The 17,485-nt window shown below is 36.7% G+C and overlaps 1 protein-coding gene and 1 long non-coding RNA gene across 2 annotated transcripts in view; one reads left to right on the forward strand and one right to left on the reverse strand.

Annotated features, from left to right (window-relative positions):
- Positions 1-16,729, reverse strand: part of LOC125499511 (uncharacterized) — a 40,751-nt gene extending 24,022 nt beyond the window's left edge. Inside the window, exons 1-2 of the long non-coding RNA XR_007276387.2 lie at positions 16,515-16,729; positions 16,080-16,215 (exon numbers count right to left, since the gene is read on the reverse strand). This is a non-coding gene — a long non-coding RNA (uncharacterized LOC125499511). The remainder of the gene's footprint in view (positions 1-16,079; positions 16,216-16,514) is intronic.
- On the forward strand, positions 4,387-14,227 carry LOC104908935 (hypothetical protein). The gene is made up of 2 exons (XM_010698105.4): positions 4,387-4,804; positions 13,511-14,227. The coding sequence occupies exons 1-2, from the start codon at positions 4,526-4,528 to the stop codon at positions 14,060-14,062; spliced, it is 831 nt and encodes a 276-aa protein (XP_010696407.1). The 5' UTR covers positions 4,387-4,525; the 3' UTR covers positions 14,063-14,227.
- Positions 16,730-17,485: the final 756 nt, after the last annotated feature.

Below are 17,485 nucleotides of genomic sequence, written 5' to 3' on the forward strand. Positions count from 1 at the left end.
ACCAAGTCTACCACGTTGATTCTTTGCGTCGACAACCACCATGGTCCTTACTAATCAAATCATTGTTAAATAGGTAGCCTAATCGAAACTCAATATATGCACACTTATTAATATTACACATTATTCATCATCTTTATATATATAAACAGTTAGTACATCTAATCTTATAATAATGTATTGATATAGTGTGATGAAGGATGTTAGTGCAACATGACTTCGAGCATCAAAATCTCCTGTTTGGAATTCAGTCCAGGTAACATGACTAATTTTTTTGTCCTTATATCGAAACATTTTTAGCCACATACTACACATCTAACATGAATGTCATTGGATGCATCCTTTGGTGAACATTTAGTGTCCGCAACAAGAAGATGGACTTGCATGTGGCTATTACGTGCTGAGGTACATGTTCGATATCGTCAACCGTTGCACTAAAGTCAATGATCTTCAAAAGGTATGTAACTTATTAGTATATGTTAGTTTAGGCCCATTTTTGCCTTTTATGCTTCCAAATCGTGTTTATCGATTCATTTAACCCCAAATTCATTTTGAACATGATAATATGAGACATAATATTGCTATTGTGTAGATTTTTAGGTTTGCAATTGTTGTTTGTTGCATTTCGGGAACGAAAAGGTCAATTTAGGCCTAGTTTTGCCTTTTCGCTCCCAAATCATACTTATCGAGTCATTTAACCCCAAATTCTCTTTGAACATGCTTATATGAGGTATAATGTAACTATTGTGTAGAGTTATAGGCTTGCATTTATTGTTTGTTCCATTTCGGGAACGAAAAGGTAACTTAGGCCTATTTTTGCCTTTTCGCGCCCAAATCGTACTTATCGAGTCATTTAACCCCAAATTCTCTTTTAACATGATTATGTGAGGTATAATTTAACTATTGTGTAGATTCTTAGGCTTGCATTTGTTGTTGGTTGTATATCGGGAACATAAATGTGATTTTAGGCCTATTTATGCCTTTTCGCGTCCAATTCCTATTTCTCGAGTTATTTAACTCATTTTTCTTTTTGAATATGATAATATGAGATACAATATAACTAGCGTGTAGAGTTTTAGGCTTGCATTTGTTTTTAATTGAATTTCGGGAAGGTATATGTCATTTTTAGAACTACTAACTACGTTAAATGATTGAATTCTTATATTATGTGTTTATTCCTTGGTTGTTTTGCAAGGTTTACATGAATAACACACCAAGTTTGAGGGCCTTCACTGCAGAAGAAATACACGAAGTTCGGGATAAGTTGGCGTCACATATTACCGATGATTGCTTATGATACATTTTAGCTATATCTACTAGTTTGTATCAATTCTATGTACATTTTTTACATTATTAAATATATTTAAAGTTAATTATTACGTTCAAAAACTTGTCATATATTATTGCAATTTGATCGATTTTTTTTGTGTCGAAGGGAGGTTTTGGGTGGGGGTGGGGTAGGGGGGCTGCTGGATGGAGGGGTTGGCAGAGGGTGGGCTGGTGATAGGGGTGCAGGGGAGTGAAGGGGTGGGCTGGGTGGGGGCTACTGGATGGAGGGGTTGGCAGAGGGTGGGCTGGTGATAGGGGTGCAGGGGAGTGAAGAGGGTGGGCTGGGTGGGGGGGGGGGAAGGGCAGAGGGAAGTGCAGGGGTGGGCAGGGGTGGGCTGGGGTAGGGGGAATGCAAGGGGTGGGCAAGGCTGCTGGCAGGGGTGGGCCTGGGTGTGGGCAGGGGGAGTGCAGGGGTGCAGGGGATGTGCAGGGGTGGGCCTGGGTGTTGGCAGGGGTGGGCCTGGGTGTTGGCAGGGGTGGGCAGGGTTGCTGGCTGGGGTGGGAAGGGGTGGGCTGGGTGTGGGCAGGGCTGGGTAGTGGGCTGGGGTGGGCAGGGGGCTGCAAGCAAGGGGCTGCATGGTGTGGGGGATGGGCTGCTAGCTGGGGTGGGCTGCCGGGTGTGGGGTGGGCTGGCTGGGGGGAGTTCAGGGTGTGGGGTGGGCAGGGTGCATCAGATTTATTTTATTTTTTAATTAAAAAAATCTAATACGAAGGGTTGCGGTTTTAATCCTAAAACGCAGCGCTTCTTAACTCAAAGGGCTGCGTTTTAGGATTGAAACTGCAGCCCTTTACCTTAAGAAGGGTTGCAACCCTTTTAACTCAAGGGCTGCGTTTTAGGATTAAAACCGCAGCCCTTCACCTTAAGAAGGGTTGCGGTTTATAAAACACAGCCCTTCTGGTATAAAAGGGCTGCGTTTTAGGATTAAAACAGCATCCCTTCACTTGAAGAAGGGCTGCGGTTTTAGTCCCCAAACGCCACTCTAGCTACGAAAGGCTGCATTTAGAAACAAAACCGCAACCCTTCGTTTTGAAGGGCTGCTATGGAAAGGGCTGCTGGCAAAAAATGCAGCCCTAAGGGCCGTTTTAACTGCAACCCTTCCTTATTTTTCCACTAGTGATTGATTTCTCTTTTTGCGCTTATATCGCCACTGAAGGCATTTTCATGTGGTTTATGGTTGCTATGGAAAGATGATAAGCGTGATCCTTTGAGTGAAGAAATCATTTCTTTAGTTGGAAAGAAAGAAGAATAATATGACATAGATGGAGTATATAATAAGAACAACAATTGAAAGGTAATCAAAGCAAAATTTCCATTTACAATATCTAAACTAATTATTTGTTTTTTTTTTGGCATGCAGAGCATATATAAAGTTGCTCATGTTTCATTATTATCTAATGAGTGTTAATACTTAAAAGTAACAAAAAACAGAAAAAACCTCTCTCTCTATCTCTTAAACGCTCTGCCCTCTCTCTAAAAAAACAACACAAACCCTAGGAACTCGCCGGAGCTCCGGCGCCGCTTTGGCTTCCGGCGGGCCTCCGGCGAGTTCCTTTAATTTTTTAGCCGTTATTTCGCTTTCTTGTTTAGTTTTTCGATCTCGGGTATTCGCGTTCGTGGTATTTTTCGGCGTTCGCCGCGTTCCTTTCCGGCGGTGGCGGCACCAAGATGTCCGGGTCCACCCTCAGCCAGTTGTTTTCGGATCCCTTTCCCCCTGTTTCTCGTTTGTCGACACAGAATTATCGCCTAGGGTTTGGTTTAGTTGGCGTTTGGCCTCCCCTCCCCCTCCCCTGTTTTCGGTTTGAGTCAGTTGGTTTCCCCTCCCCCATCCCCCTGGTTAACGTTAGTTTTGGTTTAGTATGCCCTTCCCCCTCCCCGGTTAGTGTTAGTGGTGTTGCTGTGGTCAGTGTTAGTGATGTTGTCCTGAGCTTCCCCTCCCCCTCCCCTTGTCAGTGTTGCGGTCCTAGTTGGTGGCCTCCCTTCCCCGTCCCCGGTTCGAGTCGAGTAATTAGTGTTGGCCCTAGGTGTTTTCTGTGTTGTCTGGTTCTTGGTAGTGGTAATATAAACATCTGCTTGGTGTTTTTGGTCCTTGTTGGAGGTAGGTTTTGTCGTCACTTTGTTGGGTCTGGTCTGTACGATTGGTTCAGGTTGGTGTGGCTAGTGGTTTCATGGTTGGGGTTTGTTCTCTCCGATTTTGTGAATCGGAGGTTTGTTCGAGATCTAACAATGCTTAGATCTCTGTCTCGCTTGGTAATGACCTTCTTGATCATTGCCTTGACAAAACGAAATCTGAAAACGGCTCCCCAATTTGTTAATTGGGTTTATAGCACGTCAACGCATTCGAGCTTCTCCTCACCGGAAAAGCCAGAAATACCCATTCCAGAGGGTATTCAGTCACACAGGTTTGTGACTTGGTTCTGTTGCGAGTCTCTTAACTCGCTGTTTCTTTGTTGCCCCGATTGTGAAGCAGGTCCCCCCTTCCCACTCCTCTATTCAGGTCTTTGTCGCTCCTTTCCTATCAGCAACAAAGTCATCCAATTATCCAACTTTAATGACCTCCATTGCAAGCAAATTTCTCGCAGCTTTATTTCTTTATATCATTGTACTTGTTTTTTAAGAGCATGTAATGCTTCGTTTGCTTTAGTTTCTTTGTTTTTTAGAATGGATGCAATATCCTTAGGATGTACTCTCATTTTTAGTTAATGTAAATTTTCTCGATGTCAAAAAAAAAAAAAAAAAAAAAAAAACTTAAAAGTAATAAAATCTGTATATATATTTTTTTTAAGGGGAATAAGTTATGTATATCTAATTGTTTGTTAAACTATGGTAAGTTATATATCATTGTTCATATTATTCTCCATAGTATAGGAAGTACATAGTATAGTAATACTAACTAAGAACAAATATCTTACGCAAAGAGAACAACGCAGGCAATCTTATCACCAAACACACTATCAATATCCCTAAGGTAATTTGAGGGACCATACTCCATATATATGAGCCGTGATAATATTTTCCTCTCAACACACTTTGGCTTTTAGTCCAACTAATGTAGAGAGTATGTGGATCGAGTTTAATTGTGGAGGGTCACATTGCTTTTGTCCACATTTTTCATTCTTGTCCTCTTTTAAGGATGACCATGGCCCTCACATTTACTTTTACGCAACAATTTTTCTCAGGCCAAACACACCGTCATAAAATATGCTACAAATTATTTGCTTCTTTTCTCATCTTATTTCTGCTTCCACTACCTACATTCCTCACTCCATGGCAGAATGCTACACGTCTGAACTTCTTGCCGCTATGGACCGCCTTTGGTTTCACTACATTGTTCTATCATCTGAACCTATTCATGTAGAGCGAACAGAGCTTAGCTCTATGAGCACCGCTTTAAAATCGGCGAGTTCGTCGTCGTTCGATTCTTCGCATGGGGAGGGAGAGAGTGCCTCAATGAATTCATCCACAGCCTCAATCTCTAAGGTATTACACCCTACTTCTTATGTCCTTATTTATAGCTCCATTTGCTTTTTAGCCGTGTTCCGGAAACATGCTTATCTTTTAGAAAAAAATGGAAAAAATAGATCAATTTTCCAAAAAACAATTTTTGGAGAAAAAGTTACAAACTTAAACTTTTTTGCAAGATGAAACATATTCTCATTTTCCGGTGTTGTATTTGAGAGGCATATGGGTGGTAATGTAGTTAGTGGAAATAGGCGGTTAGTGGAAGATAAAGAGGGTCAATCCTATGCATTTCAAAACCACACCAGAAAATGGGAATAGTTTTCGTCTTTAAAAAAAAAAAATTAAATTTGTGATTTTTTTATGCAAATAGTACTTTAAAAGATTATTTTTCGCAAAATTGAACTTCTAAAAAGTCTTTTTACAAATTTTTCTATGTTTTAATATATATATAACAAAAATTATAAAAGCTGATATTTGGTATCATGGCGAAAACATGATCATATTTTATCTACATAACGATTATATTTTAGTGTCAAAGTTTGTTAACTATGATAGACAAATGAAGATAGAAAAATGAATCAGCTAGGACAATGGGGGAATATCTAGCAAGCTAGATAGAAGTATTGCACTAATTTTATTTTGTATTTTGTTTAATGTGTAATATATGAATGACAAATAATTCTCTCTCTTGTAAAGAAAAAAGAAAGCAAGAGAATCATCTCTGTTTCGGTTTCAGTCACATTCGCGGTAACGGTCACGGTGATACGTGAACGGAGATGATGCGGTTGTTTTACCGCCAAATATCGACTAAACCATTAGATATCCCTAGAACCCGTTTGAAACACGGTTTCTTTTGCGCATTTACGATGCGGGTAATATCGATTCGATAAATTTGAAAACAGTTACGACATAGACGATACGATACGGCGTGATTTGTTTTGATACCATGTAACATTTACCCCTAAAAAAAGTTTCATTTGTAATAGATGGACAATAGTTTATTAAAGAAGAGACAACCACTATTTTCTTTCTTACTTATTTCTTCTTTCACATTCCCTCATTCTTCATCTTCCCTTTATTTAGTTTTCCTTTATTGCTAAATTTTCTTAAAAGGAATCAAACAAAAAAGTTAAAAACTAATCTAAAATCGGGTTTCCACTTAAAAAGCGTTTTCCGTACAAAAATAATTTTCAATAAAGTGAAAGTATTGGGTCAGACCGTCTGACCAATACTTACTGTCAGACGGGCTGAGCCCAAAACTCAAACTCTGTACGCACCACTTTCTCTTTTCTCTTCTTCTTCTCCCCACTATGTACTATTGCTGCCATTACCACTACAAGGCCCCATAAATTGCTTCTTAAAACTAGCACACCGGCCTCCTTTCTCTCTTCTCTGACCACCTCAATATCACCAATTTCCCCTCTCGATTTCGCACGTGAAGTTCTCTCATTTTTCTGACGGAATCTCCGGCGATGAACCTCGAACTTCGGCGAAGTCGTTGTTTGCCGGAGTTTCAAAAAGCTCAATCATATTGCAATAATGCAGTTGGGGAGATATCTGGCTTGGTTCAAGCCAAGAGTTGCTTGAACTTAACTTAGATTTTACTTTCTGTTGCTTGAAATCATTCATTTTGTACTACTACTATGAAGTATATGTAGAGTTAGGGATTCCAGTGGTTTAAGAAAGGTATTATGCTTTTTTGACATTTTTTCAGTTAATGCTTATATCTTTCAGTTAGTTCTTTTTTTCTTTCAGTTGGTTTTTGTATTGTTTCAGTTAGTTTTTGTATTCTTTCAGTTCGTTTTTTATTTCTTTCAGTTGGTCTTTTTATTCTTTCAGTTAGTTCTTTATTTCTTTCAGTTATTAGTTCTTTTATTTCTTTCAGTTAGTTCTTTATTTCTTTCAGTTGGTGTTTTATATGTTTCAGTTGGTGTTTAAATTTTTTTTGAAACCAACTGAAAAAAAAAGACTAACTGAAAAAAAATGAAGACTACCTGAAAAAAAATGAAGATTACCTGAAAAAAAATGACCTAAGTTACTTTCATTTAGACCTAAGTTACTTTCAGTTAGACCTAAGTTACTTTCAGTTAGACCTAAGTTACTTTCAGTTAGACCTAAGTTACTTTCATTTAGAGGTAACTTACTTTCAATTAGACTAACTGAAAAAAAATGAAGACTAACTGAAAACAAATTAAGACTAACTGAAAAAAAATGAAGACTAACTGAAAAAAAATTAAGACTAACTGAAAAAAATTGAAACCACCTGAAAGTCGTCCGACCAAAGATTATGGTCGGACGAGTCCGACACAAAACTAACTCTTCAATGAAATGCATCCCACCCATCAATATATTGGAGATTAGAAGGGTTAAAGTTAGTTATCCTGACATTTTCCTCTATGTTCATTACGTTGTATACTTGTATTTATATTTATCGTTTAAGAACCATCTATGCCCCAATTTAATTTTTCCTCTTGTCTCTAACTTTTCTTACAAGGTTTCAGATAAGAGCAAATGAATGGCAATTGTGTTTATAATCATAAAAAAATTTCATAACAAAATAATCTTACACTGAAAAAGTTGTATCTTCAACCGAACAGAGAATAATTGTTTCTTTGAGTTGCTTGCACGAGTTGTATTATTGGTCACCCTTTTCAGAAAACTTGCCTACTGTAATTGATCTCTTTTTGCATATAGGATGTTTTCTATCTGGATATCACAAAAGCGTTGCATATATTCACAACTAATCTAGACTTTCAAGATCAATCTATCAACAGAGATTGGCATTAGATTTAAGTGATCACATAAGATGGTCATGAACTCATGATCAAAACTTGGGATGATATTTAAATTATAAAGTGATGGAACTCGAAATGATGATATTTAAATTATAAAGTGATGAAATTCGAAATGACTGATAAAAGTTGGGATTGTATATGTAAATTTTTTTCTATTGTATTGTGCTTGTAATGGTTAGGATCCATTTTAAGGAAAAACCAAATGTCATATTTATAGAGTTTTCAATTTATAGCTCTTTTATTTGAGGAAGACCCATATATCACAATTCACAATTATGTTTATATATGGGGAGGAGAATAGGAGATGAACAGTGGCAGATCTTGGAACTTTTGTAACTAGGGGCCAAAAAAATTTAAAATAACATCTATAAAATTCTAAAAATTATAAAAACATATGAATATTATTTCTAGGTCCAAAATAAAATAAAAACATCAAAAAAAACTAATTAAACTATAAATTAGTTTAGTGTTAAAGTTTGAATCTTTATACTTCCTCTGTTTCTAAATAAGTGCAACACTTCTTGTTTTCACGTTTGCCAATGCATTATTTTAACCGTTAATATCTTCAATTATCAATAAGTAAAAATTATAAAAAGTTGATATTAAAAAAATTCACATTCAGACGAATCTAACAAGATCCCACATGACTATGTTTTTCCTAAAATGTAAATCACCAAAGCTAATTAAAGTTTAAACTGTGAATAGTAAACACTATGCAAATGTTGCACTTATTTTGAAACGGAGGAAGTATATCATAAAGTAAAATATGTATGACAAATTTGGATAAAGATAAAAATCATTAGTAATAATTGATAAATGAAATTAAAAAAAAACGCCCCAAAACAAATGAAAAAGAAATGAAAAGAAAGAAATGTCAGTACTTTATTACATCTGAACTTCTATACCTCGCCCCAAATTTACTTAAAATCGTCCAAAGTTTATTTTTTTGGACCATCTTACCCTTCCTTTTTTTCCACACTACCCACCACCCCACCACCACCTGTCATCGCCTACCTCCCCAACCACCACCACCTTCGCATCACCCCCCACCACCTTCGCGTCACCCCGACCACCAGGTACAGGTGTCACCCCCACCACCAGGTTAAAGGCTCGCGAATTTTTTTTTGATATGGGCGAACGTCCGGCGAGGACGTTCACCCCATGACATGAACGTCCGGCCAGGACGTTCCGGCCATGGGGCGAACGTCCGGCCAGGACGTTCCACCCATGGGGCGAACGTCCTGGCCGGACGTTCCACCCATGGGGCGAACCACCTGGCCGGACGTTCCACCCATGGGGCGAACGTCCTGGCCGGACGTTCCACCCATGGGGCGAACGTCCTGGCTGGACGTTCGCCCATATTAAAAAAAATTCGCGAGCGCGACAAAGAAAGTGGGTAATTTCAGTGGCTTACCAGAGTTAGCCATCTGGAAGAGGTTACCAACGATGGGCCATCCGGGGGGGCCTGGAGGGAGACGTCTTCGGAATGATTTCTTTTTTGACTTTGTTGTGGTGAGAAACAAGGTAAGAGTTGAAAGTAGGAAAGATGTTTAACAATTCTCTCATTACATAAGAGAAGGAAAGTAAAAAAAAAAACATCACCAATCACCATCACATGTCACTATTGACAATAGTGGGTCCCGGCTGCCACTCCCCATTTCCTACTTTTGATTCTTTACGAAATGTCAGTAGCTGTGAGTCAATGTTTTGGGCTTTTTTTATTGGGCTAGAGAAAATATTCAAGTCGTATTATATTTTTTTCCCCAAAATCTTGTAGGGGCCAGGCCCAGTCCTGCCCCTTAAAAGATCCGCCCCCTGGAGATGAGACAAACTAGATAGTCAAAGATTATGAATATAATACAGGGAAGAACAAGAAAAGTTTGAACACAAAGGTGTCAATTCAGATAGGTCACGTTATTATTTGTTCATTTCGTATTTCAGGTTATATTCAAATTGGCCCAGAATGGGTCAATATACTAGATAGCCAAAACTTGTGAATAGAACACTAGGAAGGGCAGGGAAGATTTTAACGAAGAGGTGTAAATTCGAATATTCAAATCGGGTTACGATTGGATCATCTCGTCTTTCAAGTATATTCAGATATATAGGTCACAATGGGTTAACGTAACCTCCAAATCAAGTTCAAGTTAGGTTAGATGAAATCTGGTTTGGGTCAAATTTTAGTTGCTTATCTTTCATGTTTATATTGGAATCTGTTTGGTCAGTTTTGGGTCATGAAGAATTAGGTAATGGATGAGTTAATGGTTGGTAATTTTGGGTTTGTGTTAAGTACGGATCAGATAATTATTGAGTCGGGCCATGATGTTTCGAGTCAAGTCGGTTCTTGACTAATTTGAGGTTGGATTGGGTCTACTTCGAGTCACCAGTGTACCCACAAATCCAATCATCTCTTGATTAACGATCGTAACAAATTTGAGTTGGTTTATAAGATCATCGTAGTTTTTAATAGCTCCCTAATTATGATTCAGTCATAACGACTTCGGTTGAGGAAAGATGATATGCATATTCGTTGAACTTTGAAAGTTTATAATGAAGTTCCATTATATGTGTGACCACTCAAGGGGAATAAAATGATACATCGAAATCATGTTTACTATTCCCACTGGACCTTTAATACCATTATTAGCAGAGTTTTTTGTCAGATCAGACGACTTCTTAAAAACAAGTTTTTGTGAAAGATAACCTTTTAAATTTTTTTTGGCAACTTCAAACCTTAATGAATTTTTTTTTTGTTTAAAATAACTTTGACCACATGTCCCGTGTTGACTCACCGGATTTCAGTGTTGACTTCACTTAATAAGTCAAGTGATCTCACGTGATTTCATTAAACCCAAAAACTCCCCCCATTTTCCTCCTTTTCCCCACCCCTTAACATTCATCTCACCTTTCTATCTTTTTTTCCTCAATCTCCATTTTTCCCAAAGCTTGAAGAATCTCAATTCTTTATCTTCGTACTATTTGTGCATCATCAAGGGAAAACAATGCTTGCATAGCAAGAAAAAAATCTTCTCTCTCTAGGATACTTTCTTCAAACCAGAACAATGGTGTTTTTTTTATCACTTTTTCACATTTTGTTAGTCTTCCTTATATTATGCATATTTTTTCATGTAAGTGTTTGATCTTATAATAAATCATTTCTCTAATCAAAAGAATGGGTGAAAGTAACCCAAAATTATTGAACTTAATATCAAAGGAAAAACAAAGGATGATGATATTATGAAGAAAGAAGATATGGGTGTTGTTCATCTGATGAAAACAAACTTGAACTTAGGCTTGGTTTAAGTGGTGATGGAAATTGGTTAGCCAAACAAAGCCTTAAAAATGGCAACACAGTTAGAGAGAGGGGAATCACTTCTTTCTCTAAGATACTTTTCTTCAAACCACAACAATGGAAACTTGGAATTTAGCTTCAATTAAACGCTCACAGACCAATTTTGCCGTGCAAGAAACTTTTTTCCCCTTGATGATGCACACATAGGCATAAAATGAAGAATTGAGATTCTTCAAGCTTTGGGAAAAATAGAGATTGAGGAAAAGAGAGAGAAAAGTGAGATGGATGTTAAGGGGTGGGAAAAAGGAGGGAAATGGGGGAAATTTTGGGTTTAATGAAGTCAAGTGAGGTCACATGACTCACTAAGTGAAGTCAACACCGGAATCCGGTGAGTCAACCTCGGAAATCTGGTTAAGGTTGTTTTCAACAAATAAAAATTCATTAAGGTTTGAAGTTGCCCAAAAAACTTTAAAAGGTTGTCTCTCACAAAAAACTTTTATTAGCAACCTCATATTAGGTGATAGCCTAGTGGTAGGTGTTGACATCACATTCAATCTCAAAGGTTTTAAGACCGAGTCTCACGAGTCTCACGAGTCACGCCTTGTAAAGAGGGATCCCAAAATCGAGTATGACCATAACTAATTGGACCTAAAAAACATTTGAACCTAACCCGAACCAAGACCAATGTCATTTAAGGTTACATCAACGGCACCAAGTATGATCTGGCATAGAGGTAACCGTATAAGTAGATGACCCGTGAAATAACTTGTATCCGAACAAAATTTTGATCCACAACCTGATTTAACCTGATACGTCTTGCAACTAGCCAAATTAAAATCATCCCATATGTCTTTGACTTTGACTCATCTTGACCCGACATCAACCCCGCTTGTTGACCCAACTTCATTTAAACTAAAACTTCTATTTGACTTGACCTATTTTCTACTCAATCAGCAATAAAAATCTAAATTACCATTCTCACTCAACGATATCAATTTTTCGGGAGTGAATAAAGATCATCAGTTATTAACTTGATATATAGCTACTCAGTACTCCCATGATGCATGCTTGGGTAATTGGGTTAGAACCCAAATTTCCTGTCCCAATTCTTTGTACTATTCATATTTATATGAGTCACACAATATTATTAGTCCATATCACTAGATTTAAATAAAATTATTATTTTAAATTTAAGTTAGGAAAAGAATAATTGTCATCAACCAATAACATTGAGTGTTGCATGTAATGTTACAAACTAGTATATTGCTCGGGCAATACCTCAAAGTATTACTTTGAATAATGCTGCTATATTGTGAGCTTATACTTATTTCACATTAGTTTGTTATATATAAATATGTTTCAACTTATATATATTTATGAGGAGTAAAGAACATATCCAATAGTTTGTTGAAATGGTAAGACTTTTTAATTTAGAAGTTATTGATTGCATGTTAGAATTAGTAAAGAAAGTTTTGTATTTCCTCCGTTTCGTTTTAAATGCAACAAAGGAATATTTTATATCTCACAAAAAAATACCCCTTTGTTGCATTTAAAACGAAAAGGAGGAAGTAGTACATATTCCTTGTTAAGCATATGTCAATTGATGGCACGTTTCAAGTAATTGAGGGGTTGCACATGACAACACATACATATTCCTTGTTAAGTATATGACAATTACCTATTCCTTGTTAAGTATATGGCAATTACCATTGCAAGTTTCTAGTGAACGTGGGTCTTCACGTATCAACATATCTCTATCATATAAGTGAAGGAATGAGGAAGATGGTGTCCTCTCATAAAAAGTCTAATATACCTTTTATGAAATTAAATTATCATATAAATATTTTTTCTTCCTACTTGCCATATATAGTGAACAAGTTAATAGGGGAATTGAATTTGAATTTGAATTTTCAATTGAATATTAAATTAAGGAGAATGATTTCCTCTTATTACCTATGTGTGAAAAAGTTTATTAAAAAATTGATTTGATAATATAACTTGATTGACACGATTAGAAGAAAAACTAAAACTTGAATTTCATATTAATAATTATACTCATAATATTTAAAACCTAAATGTTGATTATTCTTCGATAATCTCTATCATATAAATCAAACTCTTTTCGACGATTGAACTTGATATATAAATTATTCCACTTTATTTGAGCAAAGACTTTCTTCTAATGCATATTTCCTTCTCTCGATAATATATTTGAATAATGATGAACAAATAACAAATAAAACCAATGAAACATTGATTTAGGAAAAATATAGTAAAAAGTTAACAATAATTATAAATGTATTTTCGGATCAAATATTTTATAACACTGATGAATAACTCATTGAGAAAAATAAAAAAATTAATAGAACATGCACGCATAGCGTGCAAAAAATGCTAGTATTTTGTAAGAAACGTCTTTTAATATATTAGTATAGAGAAAGTGAGATTGCGTTGTTGGTTGTTCTACTGGTTCTCATGAAATTATCCCTTATTTGTTGTATCAATAACCACTACCTTTTCGCAAGTCTAATAATAACACAGTTTAAAGAAAGAAAGAGTTTTAGAATATATTATATCAAGTACATGACGTGCAACTGCAGTGTAATTTCTATTGCTATGTTTATTTCATATTTCAAGGTTGATTTCAACACCGAAGTTGAAGTTGAAGTGAAGGAACCTGAAACTCGTGTTGGAAGGAAAAGACCCTCAAGATTAAATCTAATAACCAAGAAAATTCGATCACAATCATCATCTCCATCGATTCAAAGAACACGCAAGAGTTTAAGTCATTCAAGCTACAAAGGCCAAAAATTGCAAAGATTCCTAAGTTGCAGCACTTTACATGATCTTGAACAAGAGGAGCTAAAAGGGTTTATGGATTTAGGATTCGAATTCGAAGAGGACCAGCTTTCGCCTCGAACGATGACAGTAGTTCCAGGGTTGCAAAGAATAGGGGGGAATGTTGTGACTACAAAAAATGAGAATTATGGAGCGAGCACATTGGATGATAAAGAAGTCGAAAGCGACGAAAAAACGAAGCCATATCTATCCGAGGCATGGTTAGTAAAGAGACCGGATTCGCCTTTGCTTAGACTAAGGATGGCAAGGGTTTCTACAGCTGAAGATATGAAGAAATGTCTTAAGCTTTGGGCTAGAACTGTTACTACTTCGATGCAGTTTGATGAATGAGAAGTTTTATCTTTTTGGGACAATGTGGATATATTTGTTTGATTGTTTGGACACTAAGAATAAGGGAAACGGGTTTGTTTAACAATTTTAAACAAAAGGGGAGCAGAGAGCTAAGCATAAAAGAGGATGCTAAACTTTGCATAAAATTGCAGTTTTTTCATCTTAGTTGTAAAAGTTGCAATTCTCTTACTCAAAGTACAACTCTGTTAACTTTAAATATAATGAATACAAAAAGTTGTTTGGCCTGAAAAACTAGAATAACAATTACTGTTTTACTCAAAAATTTAAATATCCATTGAAAATATTTCAACAATAGGGCTGAGGATTCTTGTTAGTGGGTCGTGTTCGTGTTTGGTTTCGTGTTGATTTCAGGTTGCCCCACAAGTGCATAAAAAATGAAATAAAAAGTAGAATAGTTGCATAATATGATAAATGTAACTAATCGGGTTTACTTCGTGTCATTCGTGTTCAGGTTCGTGTTTCTCTCAGTAATTTCAGGTCGAGTTCGTGACGTGTTATCAGGTCGTGTTTTGGGATTGCCAGCCCTAGGGTAAGCTACAACTGTCAAACAAAACCAGAATAAAATCAATAACAAATCATCAAAACAACAAAAATCCTTTCTAATTAAACAGGAAATACAATTAAAACAAAAAATTCACTAAGGGAAAAAAAAGGAAGGGCTGCGCTTTTGATAAAAGCGCAACCCTACTAGTGAAGGGTTGCGCTTTTGTACAAAAGCGCAGCCCTACATAACAGAAGGGTTGCACTTTTGAAGAAAAGCGCAACCCTTCACTTAGTAGGGCTGCGCTTTTCTTCAAAAGCGCAACCCTTCTTACTTCAGAAGGGCTGCGCTTTTCCTAAAAGCACAGCCCTACTAAGTGAAGGGCTACGCTTTTATAAAAAGCGCAGCCCTTCTGACTAAGTAGGGCTGCGCTTTTGAAGTAAAGCGCAGCCCTTCTTAAAAAAGATTGAAATTAAAAAATCGCGGGCTTTGAAATATTGAGCGGGCTTCAGATATATTATCCCTCATTCTCTCTCCTCTCTCACGTCCCTCATCTATTTTCCTCCTTCTCCTCCTCTCTCACGACCCTCCTCCCTTTCCTCCTTCTCTCTCAAAAACTCCCAGAAAATGCGACAAACGCGACAAAAAGCCTGAAATGATTTGCACGAATCATGCCGACGGAGTCCGATTGCCTATTGTGATACCTTTTCGGAAGCGGAATGGGCCAACGAGTCAAACTCACCGCTATGCAGTGATGTTTAGGCTTTTTAAGCCATCCGAGTTCGGTTAAGCCTCCAAATAGGCATTTTAAGTATTTCCGAATTTTTTTTCCTTAATTATGTATTAGGGTTTTGTTTCATGTATTTAAACATTATTAGGTTAATGTTTGGAGGTAGTTCTTGTATTTTTAGATCTATAAATGTTCTTGTATACTTCTCTTTGTTTTGATTAATGTTCTTGTATACTTCTCTTTGTTTTGATTAATGTTCTTGTATACTTCTTTTTGTTTTGATTTAATGTTCTTGTATACTTCACTTTGTTTTGATTAATGTTCTTGTATTATCATATTCGTTTTGATTAATGTTCTTGTATTTTCAGATCTATAATTTCTTCTCTTCTGTATATTAGTTTTTGTTCCTTTTTTTCATTTTCGTTTCGTTCTTTTTTTTGTTTTGGGTTTATTTTCGTTTCGTTTCTCTTCTCTTCTCTTCTGTATAATTTCAGAAAATATGAGATTATGAGTAAAAAATGTCAAATAAAAAAATTTATACTTTTTTTTTGGTAGGAAGGGTTGCGCGTTTTAGGTAAAAGCGCAGCCCTTCTAGCAATGAAGGGCTGCGCTTTTACCTAAAAGGCGCAGTGAAGGGCTGCGCTTTTCTAGCGCAGCCCTACTAAAAATGTGAATGGCTGCTATTGAAAGGACTGCTGTCAAAAAGCGCAGCCCTACGGGCCTTTTTCAGCGCAACCCTTCTTCATTTTTTCCACTAGTGATTAAAAGGAACATGAAAATAATACCTTGATAAGTTTTCTCAAAAAATTCAAGTTGAGAAGCCATCTTCATCTCTCTTGGCTTTAGGCTCCCCTATCACCACCTCACCATCATGATCTCCTCCACTTTCAGGAGGTTTCTTTTCTCCATCAGAACTCCCACCTTTCATTGTTAAAAATTCCCCCAAATCAAACCAAAAACAAAACCCTAAAAAACAAATCAAACAGATCCAATCTTGTCAAATCGAAAAATCAACAATCATCCAGATGAGAAAATCGTGCAAATCGAATTGAGTATTCCCCAAAACATGAAATTTATAAGAAAATCACAAGTTAGGATTTTTGAAAAAATAATAAAAAAACCCAACAAAGAAGAAAAAATATAGAGTAAGAAAGAAAGAACAAAAAAGAGGAAGAGAAAGAGAAAGAGATTGATGTAATGCACGAACAAGAGGAGATTACTTGTTGAGAAGTTGAATTCACTGGTGTTGGTAGTTTGCCGGTGCGTCATGAGCAATGTTGTGGTGGTATGACAGTGTTATTAGTCCATCGTAAGAAGTGATGTGGTGTTGTGGTGGTATGGTGGCGTTCGGAAGTTCCTAAGTAGTTGTTTAAGAAATACAGAGGGGGAAATGGTGGGAGGAGGTGGGTGGTGGGAGGAGGTGGCTGGTGGGATGGTGGGCTGGTGGTCTAGTGGGGGGAAGGAGAGAGTAAGATATAATTTTTTTTTTATAAAGAGAAATGAATATTTAATGTACAAATAAATTTTTATTATCATTTTATTAAATTTAATAGCAAAAGTAACATAAGTTGGGTTTGGATACCCAAGCTGCAACTTTTACAACCAGGGTGAGTAAACTGCAATTTGGGCAAAGTTGAGTACCCAACTTTACACTTAACTCCAGAAGAAGAAATAGCTTGCAAAATTTGTAGTAAATCTCAATGTACTATGCTGATGATATACCTAAAACTACTTTTGGATCATTGTTCATTTTAAATTCTCCAAATGAGCAAAATTCTACTCATTTCTAATTGCTCTCGCTCATTTGCCCAAATGACCAAACTTTCTTAGATGGGCAAACATTTCAACTCATTTGGGAATATGAGCAAACATTTTTGCCCAAATGAGCAAAAATTTTCGCTCGTTTTCTCAAATGATCATAAGTGGTTCCTCATTTTGAAACTACAATGCTGATTTACAAATGTGAAAAAAAGTCCACCATTGATGAATTCTGAAACTTTATATGTGTTTTTGCCATTGTTAAGCCTAACTTTATCCTCAAAATTGATTCACCACCTCGAGAGAGAAACCACGAAACACTAGTAGAATAAATGCTTATTGTTGCGGTCAAAAAGTAGCCTATTGCGGCGGTTTTGGCCGCGCAACAATTAAGGGGGCAGCAATAGGTAATTAATAAAACCGCAGCAATATT

The sequence above is a fragment of the Beta vulgaris genome, chromosome 7 (genome assembly GCF_026745355.1).
Source record: "Beta vulgaris subsp. vulgaris cultivar EL10 chromosome 7, EL10.2, whole genome shotgun sequence".
In the NCBI taxonomy this organism is placed as follows: domain Eukaryota; kingdom Viridiplantae; phylum Streptophyta; class Magnoliopsida; order Caryophyllales; family Amaranthaceae; genus Beta; species Beta vulgaris.

What these genes read in the sequence shown, in the direction of transcription:
- LOC104908935 (XM_010698105.4), top strand. Translation starts at nt 4,526, where the DNA reads ATGCTACAAATTATTTGCTTCTTTTCTCATCTTATTTCTGCTTCCACT. An exon ending in CCACAGCCTCAATCTCTAAG is followed by an intron (nt 4,805 to 13,510) that starts GTATTACACCCT and finishes TCATATTTCAAG; the next exon opens with GTTGATTTCAACACCGAAGT.